The sequence below is a fragment of the Pseudophryne corroboree genome, chromosome 2, assembly GCF_028390025.1.
Source record: "Pseudophryne corroboree isolate aPseCor3 chromosome 2, aPseCor3.hap2, whole genome shotgun sequence".
Taxonomy (NCBI): Eukaryota; Metazoa; Chordata; class Amphibia; order Anura; family Myobatrachidae; genus Pseudophryne; species Pseudophryne corroboree.
Genome location: NC_086445.1, coordinates 250,408,137 through 250,423,831, shown reverse-complemented (window position 1 = coordinate 250,423,831; position 15,695 = coordinate 250,408,137). Strand labels below are relative to the sequence as shown.

At 47.2% G+C, this 15,695-nt stretch overlaps 1 protein-coding gene across 1 annotated transcript in view; it reads left to right on the top strand.

Annotated features, from left to right (window-relative positions):
* The window catches only part of CS (citrate synthase), a 124,935-nt gene that overhangs the window by 68,415 nt on the left and 40,825 nt on the right, over positions 1-15,695 (top strand). Inside the window, exons 4-6 of the mRNA XM_063952654.1 lie at positions 2,855-2,920; positions 3,006-3,137; positions 11,003-11,191. Of these exons, the coding sequence (XP_063808724.1) occupies positions 2,855-2,920; positions 3,006-3,137; positions 11,003-11,191 (387 nt within the window). The remainder of the gene's footprint in view (positions 1-2,854; positions 2,921-3,005; positions 3,138-11,002; positions 11,192-15,695) is intronic.

Genomic DNA, 15,695 nt, shown 5'->3' with positions numbered 1-15,695 from the left:
GAGTTGGCGGCTTTGTCTCACAAAAGTCCCTATCTGATTTTCCATGTGGATAGAGCGGAGTTGCGGACTCGTCCTCAATTTTTGCCTAAGGTGGTTTCTTCATTTCATATGAACCAACCTATTGTGGTGCCTGTGGCTACACGGGACGTCGAAGATTCAGAGTCCCTTGATGTGGTCAGGGCATTGAAAATCTATGTGGCCAGAACGGCTCGAGTTAGGAAAACAGAGGCTCTGTTTATCCTGTATGCTGCCAACAAGCTTGGTGTTCCTGCATCTAAGCAGACTATTGCTCGCTGGATCTGTAACACGATTCAGCAGGCTCATTCTACGGCGGGATTGCCGTTACCGAAGTCGGTTAAGGCCCATTCCACTAGGAAGGTGGGTTCTTCTTGGGCGGCTGCCTGAGGCGTCTCGGCATTACAACTTTGCCAAGCAGCGACTTGGTCGGGTTCAAACACTTTTTTGCAAAGTTCTACAAGTTTGATACCCTGGCTGATGAGGACCTCATGTTTGCTCATTCGGTGCTGCAGAGTCATCCGCACTCTCCCGCCCATTTTGGAGCTTTGGTATAATCCTCATGGTCCTTACGGAGTCCCCAGCATCCTCTAGGACGTAAGAAAAAATTAGATTTTAAACTTACCGGTAAATCTTTTTCTCGTAGTCCGTAGAGGATGCTGGGCGCGCGTCCCAGTGCGGACGACATTCTGCATGACTTGTATATAGTTGTTGCTTACATAAGGGTTATGTTTTCAGTTGAATCGGTTTTGGACTGATGCTGATTTTGTTTCATACTGTTGACTGGTTCGTATAGTCCAGGTTATACGGTGTGAATGGTGTGGCTGGTATGAATCTTGCCCTGGGATTCCCAAAATCCTTTCCTCGTACTGTACGTCTCCTCTGGGCACAGTTTCTCTAACTGAGGTCTGGAGGAGGGGCATAGAGGGAGGAGCCAGTGCACACCCATATCTAAAGTTCTTTTTAGTGCCCATGTCTCCAGTGGAGCCCGTCTATTCCCCATGGTCCTTACGGAGTCCCCAGCATCCTATACGGACTACGAGAAAAAGATTTACCGGTAGGTTTAAAATCTTATTTTTTTTGTTTTTTTTCTCTTCTACTTATTCGAAAAAAAGTTTTTGTACGATTTATAATGTCTCTCATGTCCAGAGATTATACATGCTGTTCTTTCTTTATTACTTCACATATAGAACCAATGTCACTGATTATTCTGATTTGCGTATGTTATCGGTTTGCTCTAGTATGACATCTCCTCTGTAATTGCTTATTTTTTTTTTTCCCCATTAAAAACTCTACAATTAAAAAAAAAAAAAAAACAATCAAATTGCGACCTGTATTTACCCAGCGGCTGGTCCTCTCTGCAGCCACTGGGTGTGCACTAGGGGCTTTTTTTTATCTACGTTTTTCGCTGGAAGCAGCTCCTTTTTGCAGTGGTGATAGGCTGCATGGCAGGCACTGGGGAGGGATCTAAGAAGCAGAGTGTGAGGGTAAGGGGGTCCAGTGGGCGTTTTGTGACTGGTCGCATCAGATGTGAGGAGTAGGACCAGAAGTGTTACATAATCCAGCATGTGCAACATAAAAGTACATGCTACACATGTGGGACTAAAAGCACATGAAAAAGATAAATATTAGAAGTTGGGGGGGGGAAAAAAGGCTGTGTACAAATTAAGGTCTTCTCTACATGTAACTTAGTGTATATATGTTATTTTGATGCAGTAAGCCTTCTTTTCTAGGAGCATGTTGTGAAATCTCCACTTGTATTGTGTTGTCAGATGACTGGTAAGTTGTTTTGATCCAGTGCCAAAATACATTTAACCTTTAAGTGGTTGGGAAGGAAAATCTTATTGCATTACCTGTAATGGGATACACATAGTTGCTTTATTCCTTATACAGTGATATGTTTGTTTATACAAGACACTAGTGAGAAGAGCATTACACATCAAATGTCACCGGCAACCTAAAAAATACAGAAGATTCTAAGGTTCAAGTGAATAGGTGTTATTCCTAGAATGTCTCTATTTTAAACATCTATGTAATAACAAAACTAAAGTGAACACAGGGTAAAATGTTGGGATAGCTTGGGACTGATAAACTGGTGAGAAACTGTGTTCTTTCCTCAGAAATTCATTTAGTGACTTTCATGTGGTTGCAGTGTTTATTTTTATAGCGGTAAAGAGTGAGGCTTGTGTTCGTGTAATGATTTGACATTGCTGCAAAAGAGGTAAACAGATGTTGGCTGTTGAGACGTTCTAAAGATACACGGCAGTCCTGCAAGAACTCCTTTATGGGAAGGGCACCATAAACGTATGAACAGGTGTAGCTGGTGTTGTAATAAGTGAATAACCTGAAGAATGCTGGTTGTTCTCTATTAATAGCTAGAGCAGGCTAGTGTGATTATGTTTATTTAGCAAACAGGGGTCTATTTACTAAGTGTCGGGCTACACATAGCGGCCAAGCAACGGGACCCGCTTGGCCGCAAGGAGACTGCACATGGTCGTCTATGCAGGCGCCCACACGTGCAGCAGTCCCACAGCCGCCGGATCTGACCGCAGCATGCTGCGGTTGGGCCGGATGAGAAAACGGCGGGATTTCAGTATGAACACACCCATTGAAATGTATGTGTTCAGCACTGTATTCTGTTGAAATCCCGTGCGTCACTGACGGATCCTGTTCTGTGGGATCCCGCAGAACAGGATCCGTGTGAAAACAAAACCCCCCTCCCGGCCAAGCGGGTCCCGTTTGGCTGCTATGTGTGGCCAGAGCCACTTGTTTCATGTGCAGTCATGACAATATCCTTAAGCGTGTTTACCTGAACAAATTTTTATTTTACTGTCTTTAGATGTATGGTGGCATGAGAGGTATGAAAGGATTAGTCTATGAAACCTCGGTACTTGATCCCGATGAGGTAAGAGTGACCATACATAAATCTTTATCCATAGCCTACTTGTTGTACCTGTATAGTGCAATGCTTTTTTTTTTCTTGTTTCTAGGGCATCCGTTTCCGTGGTTACAGCATCCCTGAATGCCAGAAGCTGCTGCCCAGGGCTCCAGGAGGGGAAGAACCACTGCCCGAGGGACTTTTCTGGCTCTTGGTTACAGGGGAGGTGCCCACTCAAGACCAGGTAAAACCTGTGTTTATTTTCATTAAACATGTGCTTCATATTAAAACCTTTTGTATGTGATCTGCATATTGACATTGTTGTGTAAGCCGCGCAGAAAAAAGAAAATGCGGGTTAACACATTAAGCACTTGAATTACCCCCAAAGAATATTGATAGCCAAAATAACTTTTTGATAAAGTCTACAATTAACAAGGCCAAAAATGCTGGCCCATCCACATCTTCAAAGTGAACACTATCATCCCTAATACTGACACATGACATAGATTTATCCAGGACTTGCCTATAATAGTGCCAATTTTAATATGTAGACAGTAATGTCGGAATGTATGCTGATTAAAATCTCCCTAAGGGCAGGTGGCAGGGGTGAAAATACAGCATTGTTGTAAGCAGTGACTGAATTGGTCAATTCGGTGCTGATTTGCTGGACAGGCAGTACTAGATTCTATACGGCAGGCATTCCCAACTCCGGACCTCAAGGCACACTAGCAGTCCATGCTTTAGCGATAACCAGTCTTGAGCATAAGTCACTTAATTAGTACCTCCGTTTTTTTTTTTTTTTTTTTTAATGTAACCGTTTGTGTTGAAGCCTGAATATCCCTAAAACCTGCACTGTTAGTGTGCCCTGAGGGCCGAGGTTGGGAATGCCTGCTATACGGTGTCAGCATGTCCAGTGTTCATAGGGGGAATTCAGTTGATATTGTCACCCGATCTCCTGTGACGGGAGAATGCAGGGGTGATATTCAGTTGATTACCAGTTGCACCCATTAGTGTCTGGTTTAGCCACGTAAAGCAGCTAAACCTGACTAAACTAATGGGCGCAATTGTGAAAAGTGGTATTTGGGCACACAAATGGGTCGCTTTTTGCACTTTTTAGCTTGCCAGCACAGGGGGCTGCGAGCTGAAATGTGTCTCCCTGCAGCTCAGCGTGTCTGAATGAAGTAACAATTAAATGGCACAGTTGGGTGCCATTTAACAGCGGCCACGGGGAGAGTCCGTTGAATCCCCCCCATAATGTCAACAGTTATGTTGTCATTGTGGATATGTTGACGGCTATCATGTGAACGTCTACAAAATGTTTGCATGTTCAGTGTCAACACGTAAAATGCCAACATTAGGTGTTGGGTTAGTTATAGGGACATACTTGCCACGATTCCTGATTAAGTCATAAGAACATTAGCCACAAAGTACATTAGGTACTTTCTGCCAAAACAGCTGCACTGCCGATTGTCAATGCCGACATGATTTGCCAAACCCATGCTTTATATGTATCCTTCTTTGTTAGAGAGCTTGTCCACACTTCAGTGCATGCATTTTCCTTGTGATCCTGAAGTTGGTCCCCTCCCCTATTCACATGCTTGCACGGTTATCATTAGAATGCTTTCTTGCTGGCACAGTGATGAATATTATTCACCTGCTAATATATGTGAACAGTAGGAAGTACACTGACATTGAGACCAAACAATGCATGCAGTCGGCATGGTGTGATTACAGCCAATCCAAATAAATTGCATACCCTGTGTCTCAATACATTAAATGGTGAATTTGGTTAGCTGCGGGAGGTTACTGCAGGCTGCTTGATCCCCTGGCGATATCCAATTATCCCTGAAGCTTGCAGTTATTGAGTATTTCTCTGACGTCCTAGTGGATGCTGGGGACTCCGTAAGGACCATGGGGAATAGACGGCTCCGCAGGAGACTGGGCACATCTAAAGAAAGATTTAGGACCATCTGGTGTGCACTGGCTCCTCCCCCTATGACCCTCCTCCAAGCCTCAGATTTCTGTGCCCGGCTGAGCTGGATGCACACTAGGGGCTCTCCTGAGCTCCTAGAAGAAAGTATAGTTTAGGTTTTTTATTTTCAGTGAGACCTGCTGGCAACAGGCTCACTGCAACGAGGGACTAAGGGGAGAAGAAGCGAACCTACCTAAGTGGTGGTAGCTTGGGCTTCTTAGGCTACTGGACACCATTAGCTCCAGAGGGATCGAACACAGGACCCGACCTCGTCGTCCGTTCCCGGAGCCGCGCCGCCGTCCCCCTTACAGAGCCAGAAACAAGAAGGTGGTCCGGAAAATCGGCGGCTGAAGACTTCCGTCTTCTCCAAGGTAGCGCACAGCACTGCAGCTGTGCGCCATTGCTCCTCATGCACACCACACACTGCGGTCACTGATGGGTGCAGGGCGCTGGGGGGGGGGGCGCCCTGAGCAGCAATAATAACACCTTGGCTGGCAAAACTAACACCATATATAACCCCAGAGGCTATATAGGTGTATATTAACCCCTGCCAGAAACGATAAAATAGCGGGAGAAAGCCCGCCGAAAAAGGGGCGGAGCCAACTCCCTCAGCACACTGGCGCCATTATTCCCTCACAGCTTCGCTGGAAGGAAGCTCCCTGGCTCTCCCCTGCAGTCCTGCACTACAGAAAGGGTAAAAAAGAGTGGGGGGGGGCACAAATTAGGCGCAGTATATATAATATTATAGGCAGCTATAGGGGAAAACACTCTGTATAGTGATATCCCTGTGTTATATAGCGCCCTGGTGTGTGCTGGCATACTCTCCCTCTGTCTCCCCAAAGGGCTTTGTGGGGTCCTGTCCTCTGTAAGAGCATTCCCTGTGTGTCTGCTGTGTGTCGGTACTGCTGTGTCGACATGTATGATGAGGATAATGATGTGGAGGCGGAGCAAATGCCTGTGAATGTGATGTCACCCCCTGCGGGGTCGACACCAGTGTGGATGGACTTATGGAAGGAATTACGTGACAGTGTCAGCTCCTTACATAAAAGGTTTGATGACATAGGACAGCCGGCTACTCTATAGCCGGCTATAAAACGCCCGCTACCTCAGATGACAGATACAGATGTCGACACGGATACCGACTCCAGTGTCGACGATGATGAGATGAGTGTACCCTCCAATAGATCCACCCGTTATATGATTGAGGCTATGAAAAATGTATTACACATTTCTGATGATACCCCAGGTACCACAAAAAAGGGTATTATGTTTGGTGAGAAAAAACTACCAGTAGTTTTTCCTGCATCTGACGAATTAAATGAGGTGTGTGAGGAAGCGTGGACTTCCCCAGATAAGAAATTGATCATTTCTAAACGGTTAATGGCTGCGTACCCTTTCCCGCCAGAGGATAGGTCACGCTGGGGAACACCCCCTAGGGTAGATAAAGCGCTGACACGCTTATCAAAGAAGGTGGCACTACCGTCTCCGGATACGGCCGCCCTAAAAGAACCTGCTGATAGAAAGCTGGAAAGTACCCTAAAAGCTATATACACACACACTGGCATTATATTGAGACCCGCTATTGCATCAGCTTGGATGTGCAGTGCTGCTGCTGCGTGGTCAGACTCCCTGTCGGAAAACATTGATACCATGGATAGGGACAATATTTTGCTGACGATTGACCATATAAAAGACGCGGTCTTATACATGCATGATGCACAGAGGGATATTTGCCGGCTGGCATCAAAAATAAGCGCTATGTCCATTGCCGCCAGACGGGGGTTATGGACTAGGCAATGGTCAGGTGATGCCGACTCCAAGCGGCACATGGAAGTTTTACCCTATAAAGGGGTGGAACTTTTTGGGGGAGGTCTTTCAGACCTCGTTTCCACAGCTACTGCTGGGAAATCGACTTTTTTGCCACAGGCTACCCCACAGCAAAAGAAAGCACCGTATTATCAGGTACAGTCCTTTCGGCCCCAGAAAAATAAGCGGGCTAGAGGCTCATCCTTTCTGCCGAGGGGCAGAGGAAGGGGGAAAAAGCTGCAGCACACAGCTAGTTCCCAGGAGCAGAAGTCCTCCCCTGCGTCCGGTAAGTCCACAGCATGACGCTGGGGCTGCTCAGGCGGAATCTGGAACGGTGGGGGCACGTCTCAGGTTTTTCAGCACACAGTGGGCTCTCACAAGTGGATCCCTGGGTCCTTCAAGTAGTATCTCAGGGGTACAGGCTGGAATTCGAGACGTCTCCCCCCCGCCGTTTCCTAAAATCTGCCTTGCCGGCAACTCCCTCTGCCAGGGAGGCAGTGTTGGTGGCTATTCAAAAACTGTATTCACAGAAAGTGATCGTCAAGGTACCCCTCCTTCAGCAAGGAAAGGGTTACTACTCCACAATGTTTGTGGTACCGAAACCGGATGGTTCGGTGAGACCCATCTTAAATGTAAAAGTCTTGAACACTTATATCAAAAGGTTCAAGTTCAAGATGGAATCGCTCAGGGCGGTTATTGCGAGCCTGGAGGAGGGGGATTACATGGTATCCCTGGACATCAAGGATGCGTACCTGCATGTCCCCATTTACCCTCCGCACCAGGAGTACCTCAGATTTGTGGTACAGGACTGTCACTATCAGTTCCAGACGCTGCCGTTTGGGTTATCCACGGCACCGAGGGTCTTTACCAAGGTAATAGCCGAAATGATGATACTCCTTCGCAAGAAGGGAGTTTTAATTATCCCGTACTTGGACGATCTCCTGATAAAGGCGAGGTCCAAAGAACAGTTGATAGTGGGGGTGGCACTTTCTCAGGAAGTGCTACAACAGCACGGCTGGATTCTAAACATTCCAAAGTCACAGCTGGTCCCGACGACACGTCTTCTGTTCCTGGGAATGATTCTGGACACAAACCAGAAAAGAGTGTTTCTTCCACTGGAAAAAGCCGAGGAATTGTCATCTCTGGTCAGAGACATCCTAAAACCAGGAAAAGTGTTGGTACATCAATGCACACGAGTCCTGGGGGAAATGGTAGCTTCGTACGAAGCAATTCCATTCGGAAGGTTCCACGCAAGGACGTTCCAGTGGGACCTGTTGGACAAATGGTCCGGGTCCCATCTCCAGATGCAACAGCGGATAACCCTATCGGCCAGAACCAGGGTGTCGCTGCTGTGGTGGCTGCAGAGGGCTCATCTACTAGAGGGCCGCAGATTCGGAATACAGGACTGGGTCCTGGTGACCACGGATGCCAGCCTTCGGGGCTGGGGGGCAGTCACAAAGGGAAGAAATTTCCAAGGACTGTGGTCAAATCAGGAGATTTCTCTTCACATAAATATCCTGGAGCTAAGGGCCATTTACAATGCCCTAAGCCAGGCAAGACCCCTGCTTCAAAACCAGCCGGTACTGATCCAGTCAGACAACATCATGGCGGTCGCCCATGTAAACAGACAGGGCGGCACGAGAAGCAGGATGGCGATGGCAGAAGCCACAAGGATTCTCAGATGGGCAGAGAATCATGTGTTAGCACTGACGGCAGTGTTCATTCCGGGAGTGGACAACTGGGAAGCAGACTTCCTCAGCAGGCACGACCTCCACCCGGGAGAATGGGGACTTCATCCAGAAGTCTTCCAAATGCTGGTCAACCGGTGGGAAAAACCACAGGTAGACATGATGGCGTCCCGCCTCAACAAGAAATTGAAAAGATATTGCGCCTGGTCAAGAGACCCTCAGGCGATAGCGGTGGACGCTCTAGTGACACCATGGGTGTACCAGTCGGTTTATGTGTTTCCTCCTCTACCTCTCATACCCAAGGTACTGAGAATAATAAGAAGGCGAGGAGTGAAAACCATACTCGTGGTTCCGGATTGGCCAAGAAGAGCTTGGTACCCGGAACTTCAAGAGATGCTTGCAGAGGACCCTTGGCCTCTGCCGCTCAGACAAGACCTGCTGCAGCAGGGACCCTGTCTGTTCCAAGACTTACCGCGGCTGCGTTTGACGGCATGGCGGTTGAACACCGGATCCTGAAGGAAAAGGGTATTCCGGAGGAAGTCATCCCTACCCTGATCAAAGCCAGGAAGGATGTCACCGCAAGACATTATCACCGCATTTGGCGAAAATGTTGCTTGGTGTGAGGCCATGAAGGCCCCGACGGAGGAATTTCAACTGGGTCGATTTCAAATTGGGGTCCATAAAGGTCCAGATTTCGGCTCTGTCGATTTTCTTCCAAAAAGAACTGGCTTCACTGCCCGAAGTTCAGACTTTTGTCAAAGGAGTACTGCATATTCAGCCTCCTTTTGTGCCCCCAGTGGCACCTTGGGATCTCAATGTGGTTTTGGCATTCCTGAAATCACATTGGTTCGAACCACTTAAGACTGTGGATTTAAAATATCTCACGTGGAAAGTGGTCATGCTGTTGGCCTTGGCGTCGGCCAGGCGGGTTTCAGAATTGGCGGCTTTGTCTTGTAAAAGCCCTTATCTGATTTTCCATATGGATAGGGCAGAATTGAGGACTCGTCCTCAGTTTCTCCCAAACGTGGTCTCAGCTTTTCACTTGAACCAACCTATTGTGGTGCCTGCGGCTACTAGGGACTTAGAGGATTCCAAGTTGCTGGACGTAGTCAGGGCCCTAAAAATTTATATTTCCAGGACGGCTGGAGTCAGAAAGACTGACTCGCTGTTTATCCTGTATGCACTCACCAAGCTGGGTGCTCCTGCTTCTAAGCAGTCTATTGCGCGCTGGATTTGTAGCACTATTCAGCTGGCGCATTCTGCGGTAGGCTTACCGCAGCCTAAATCTGTAAAAGCCCATTCCACACGGAAGGTGGGCTCATCTTGGGCGGCTGCCCGAGGGGTCTCGGCTTTACAACTTTGCCGAGCAGCTACTTGGTCGGGGGCAAACACGTTTGCAAAATTCTACAAATTTGATACCCTGGCTGAGGAGGACCTGGAATTCTCTCATTCGGTGCTGCAGAGTCATCCGCACTCTCCCGCCCGTTTGGGAGCTTTGGTATAATCCCCATGGTCCTTACGGAGTCCCCAGCATCCACTAGGACGTCAGAGAAAATAAGAATTTACTCACCGGTAATTCTATTTTTCGTAGTCCGTAGTGGATGCTGGGCGCCCATCCCAAGTGCGGATTGTCTTGCAATACCTGTACATAGTTATTGTTACAAAAATCGGGTTTTGTTGTGAGCCATCTCTTCAGAGGCTCCATTTGTTATCATACTGTTAACCGGGGTTCCTATCACGTGTTATATGGTGTGATTGGTGTGGCTGGTATGAGTCTTACCCGGGATTCAAAAATCCTTCCTTATTGTGTCAGCTCTTCCGGGCACAGTTCCTAACTGAGGCTTGGAGGAGGGTCATAGGGGGAGGAGCCAGTGCACACCAGATAGTCCTAAATCTTTCTTTAGATGTGCCCAGTCTCCTGCGGAGCCGTCTATTCCCCATGGTCCTTACGGAGTCCCCAGCATCCACTACGGACTACGAGAAATAGAATTACCGGTGAGTAAATTCTTATTTTTTTTCCATCTGCCTCTGCAGCAGGTCAAAAATAATCCTTGATAACGGTTTCGTCAAGAGAAAAACCAATCTGTTAACTTTTCACTTATACTGTGCCTTAACGCCCTTTAACATGTTGACACCTGTTAACACAGTACTTTAACCAGCGTTAGCAAGGCTATTTGGGGAATTACGGAGTCCAATTGAATAGCCCTTGGCATTAAAGCCCGAGGCTACCTCCTGTTTTCACTAGTGATGAGCGGATTCGGTTTTACTCGGTTCTCAAAACCGAATCTTATTGGCTTACTGATGTCACGTGTTTTGGATAGCCAATAAGATTCGGTTTTGAGAACCGAGTAAAACCGAGTAAAACCGAATCCGCTCATCACTAGTTTTCACTAGCTGTAATGTACTTTGAGTAGTTGAATTCCCCCCCTAAATGTGAGAAAAATCCCAATTGCACTTCTTCTAACCTCCAATATGTGTTTTATAATGGGAATACACTGCATAGACAGGTGTTTAACTTTCAGTACAGTTAATCACTGAATATTCTCATAATGGGTTAGTACATTACTACTCCCCACATGTAAGACTATATTTGACATGTTATTTTATATTGTCACTACTTTAATACGTGTTTTATTTTCACAGGTTAGCTGGCTCTCTAAGGAGTGGGCAAAGAGAGCAGCCCTACCTTCCCACGTAGTAACTATGTTGGACAATTTCCCCACCAACTTGCACCCCATGTCTCAGTTCAGTGCCGCAATCACAGCCCTAAACAGTGATAGCAACTTTGCTCGGGCCTATGCGGAAGGTGTTAACAAATCAAAGTATTGGGAGGTAAGTGCATGGTCAGAAATAATGGTTTAGTGATATACTAGGGCCGGTGGCAACTAAATAGTGACCTTTCCATGCAGTGCAACCCAGGCCATTACAAATGTTCTCTAAAAGAATTTTGGAGTCGGGGAAAAAACATTTTTTAGCAGTTTTTAGGGGGTTGTTGGCATATATTGGCAGACACTAGCAACATATTGTAACTTCAGATGTTAGTCTTTAGATCACCGTTATTACATACTGTTAACGAATTAACAAACACAGAAACCCTCCTTGCCAATGCTGCTGGGCTGTGTAGCATACAGGACACGTTGCATCAAAGATGTAACTAGACATTTTGGTGCCCTTTGGCAGAAAGTGAATTTGTGCTCCCCCTCCCATATTTCAAATTAGGGACTACGCTGCGAAGGTGCACAGCAAAAATGTAGGGGCGTGGCTTCATGGGGAAGGGGCATGACCACTTAATAGTACCAATTCACATTACACCACACAGTACTGCCGCTTATACATATGGCGCCATGTAGAGCCCGTTATACACATGGCGCCATGTAGAGCCCGTTATACACATGGCGCCATGTAGAGCCCGTTATACACATGGCGCCATGTAGAGCCCGTTATACACATGGCGCCATGTAGAGCCCGTTATACACATGGCGCCATGTAGAGCCCGTTATACACATGGCGCCATGTAGAGCCCGTTATACACATGGCGCCATGTAGAGCCCGTTATACACATGGCGCCATGTAGAGCCCGTTATACACATGGCGCCATGTAGAGCCCGTTATACACATGGCGCCATGTAGAGCCCGTTATACACATGGCGCCATGTAGAGCCCGTTATACACATGGCGCCATGTAGAGCCCGTTATACACATGGCGCCATGTAGAGCCCGTTATACACATGGCGCCATGTAGAGCCCGTTATACACATGGCGCCATGTAGAGCCCGTTATACACATGGCGCCATGTAGAGCCCGTTATACACATGGCGCCATGTAGAGCCCGTTATACACATGGCGCCATGTAGAGCCCGTTATACACATGGCGCCATGTAGAGCCCGTTATACACATGGCGCCATGTAGAGCCCGTTATACACATGGCGCCATGTAGAGCCCGTTATACACATGGCGCCATGTAGAGCCCGTTATACACATGGCGCCATGTAGAGCCCGTTATACACATGGCGCCATGTAGAGCCCGTTATACACATGGCGCCATGTAGAGCCCGTTATACACATGGCGCCATGTAGAGCCCGTTATACACATGGCGCCATGTAGAGCCCGTTATACACATGGCGCCATGTAGAGCCCGTTATACACATGGCGCCATGTAGAGCCCGTTATACACATGGCGCCATGTAGAGCCCGTTATACACATGGCGCCATGTAGAGCCCGTTATACACATTGCGCCACGTAGATTATATAGCACTGAGTAGCCACCCATTGCTAAACATCCCCACCATGGACCCACTCGGAGCTGGTCACCCTTCAGCCATTTAGTGGACAGTCGGCAAATTAGCCAGGGAGCTGTGCCATCATGCCCGGGCCTCATGAAGTGCGCATGACCAGAAGAGTCGCTGGAGGACTGAAAGGCTCCACTTCCTCTGTTTATGCCTTGCGGCCAGGCCAGCATTAATCAGTCATTGAAATGGCAGCTCAGGATTGGCTGCAGCGGAGTGCGTCCCCACAGACCCATCCACTTTAGAAAATTCTGTCCCAGGTCCTCATAATAGGGTGAAATACACGCCATGGCGCGTTTTTGCAATCACTGCACAATGGGCCTAATTCTGAGTTGATCGCAGCAGCAAATATGTTAGCAGTTGGGCAAAACCATGTGCACTGCAGGGGGGACAGATATAACATGTGCAGAGAGAGTTAGATTTGGGTGGGGTGTATTCAAACTGAAATCTAACTTGCAGTGTAAAAATAAAGCAGCCAGTATTTACCCTGCACAGAAACAAAATAACCCACCCAAATCTAACTCTCTCTGCACATGTTATATCTGCCTCCCCTGCAGTGCACATGGTTTTGCCCAATTGCTAACAAACTTGCTGCTGCGATCAACTCAGAATTACCCCCAATATCAGTTATGGTTTGCTTTGTAAATATGTTACTACTGCTTTTATTCACAAACAGATGTTTTAAAGAGGTTGGTCACCTAAATTTAATCAGAATGTGTCGCCATGGTCTTTATGTGAACGAACACGTGCAGTGGTTCTCAACTCTGTCCTCGGGATCCCAAACTGTTCACATTTTCAAGGTCACCCAACAGGTGCACAGGTGGTACTCATCTCTCACTGACTCATTTTAAAAGCTCCACTAATAATTTCACTTGTGATTCTCTGAGGTTACAGTAATAATTTCACTTGTGATTCTGTGAGGAGACCTGGAAAACATGCACTGTTTAGGGTACTGAGGAGTCAGACCGAGTTTGAGAACATTCTTTAGTGCTTGAAATGGATGAAAGTGTGTAATACCAAGAACATCCTTAAGGGGGTACCCAACACCAAAATGTGACTTGCATTCAAAAATCTTCCTGTCTTGTCTACCTCATATCGGCAACTGTCTGTGTTGAGGTAACCATCCTGCTGCTTATGATACAATATGCTCATTAATTGCACAGTTTTACTGAAGTTGTGAGGATTGCACAGAAACTAGTATTTCTAAAAGCTAAAAAGGTTTACTTCAAAGATTGTGCTATGAAAATTGTCCCGTACACCCTGCAAGAAATAATTGGTATATCTTGTGAATTGACCAATAAATTCTTAATTTATTTCATACAAATTAGCAAAGTGTGACCACACTTGGCTGACACTAGTTTCCAGTTTTCAAATCTAAGCAATTTTATAAAACAAACCATATTATAATTTACTTCAACCATACAACTTGGTTTTTGGTCAGGCTTCTTTCCTCGCACGTTCAAGTCTAGTTTAATTGTGTAACAACTTGCAGCACTACTTTGTATCACTTCTGAGAGTAACTCTTCCATGCACAGGCGCTGTAATCCTGCCGTACAACTGTGTATTACATATGAGAGTATCCCTCCCATGCACAGGCACTGGTATCCTGCCACACTACTGTGTATTACATCTGAGAGTATCCCTCCCATGCACAGGTGCTGGTATCCTGCCACACTACTGTGCATCACATCTGAGAGTATCCCTCCCATGCACAGGTGCTGGTATCCTGCCACACTACTGTGCATCACATCTGAGAGTATCCCTCCCATGCACAGGCACTGGTATCCTGCCACACTACTGTGTATCACATCTGAGAGTATCCCTCCCATGCACAGGTGCTGGTATTCTGCCACACTACTGTGTATCACATCTTCTGAGAGTATCCCTCCCATGCACAGGCACTGGTATCCTGCCACACTACTGTGTATTACATCTGAGAGTATCCCTCCCATGCACAGGCACTGGTATCCTGCCACACTACTGTGTATTACATCTGAGAGTATCCCTCCCATGCACAGGTGCTGGTATCCTGTCACACTACTGTGTATTACATCTGAGAGTATCCCTCCCATGCACAGGCACTGGTATCCTGCCACACTACTGTGTATTACATCTGAGAGTATCCCTCCCATGCACAGGTGCTGGTATCCTGCCACACTACTGTGTATTACATCTGAGAGTATCCCTCCCATGCACAGGTGCTGGTATCCTGTCACACTACTGTGTATTACATCTGAGAGTATCCCTCCCATGCACAGGCACTGGTATCCTGCCACACTACTGTGTATCACATCTGAGCGTATCCCTCCCATGCACAGGCGCTGTAATCCTGCCACACTACTGTGTATCACATCTGAGAGTATCCCTCCCATGCACAGGCACTGGTATCCTGCCACACTACTGTGTATCACATCTGAGAGTATCCCTCCCATGCACAGGTGCTGGTATCCTGCCACACTACTGTGTATTACATCTGAGAGTATCCCTCCCATGCACAGGTGCTGTAATCCTGCCACACTACTGTGTATCACATCTGAGAGTATCCCTCCCATGCACAGGCACTGTAATCCTGCCACACTACTGTGTATTACATCTGAGAGTATCCCTCCCATGCACAGGCGCTGTAATCCTGCCACACTACTGTGTATTACATCTGAGAGTATCCCTCCCATGCACAGGTGCTGTAATCCTGCCACACTACTGTGTATCACATCTGAGAGTATCCCTCCCATGCACAGGCACTGTAATCCTGCCACACTACTGTGCATCACATCTGAGAGTATCCCTCCCATGCACAGGTGCTGGTATCCTGTCACACTACTGTGTATTACATCTGAGAGTATCCCTCCCATGCACAGGCACTGGTATCCTGCCACACTACTGTGTATTACATTTGAGAGTATCCCTCCCATGCACAGGTGCTGGTATCCTGCCACACTACTGTGTATTACATCTGAGAGTATCCCTCCCATGCACAGGCACTGGTATCCTGCCACACTACTGTGTATTACATCTGAGAGTATCCCTCCCATGCCTAGGTGCTGTAA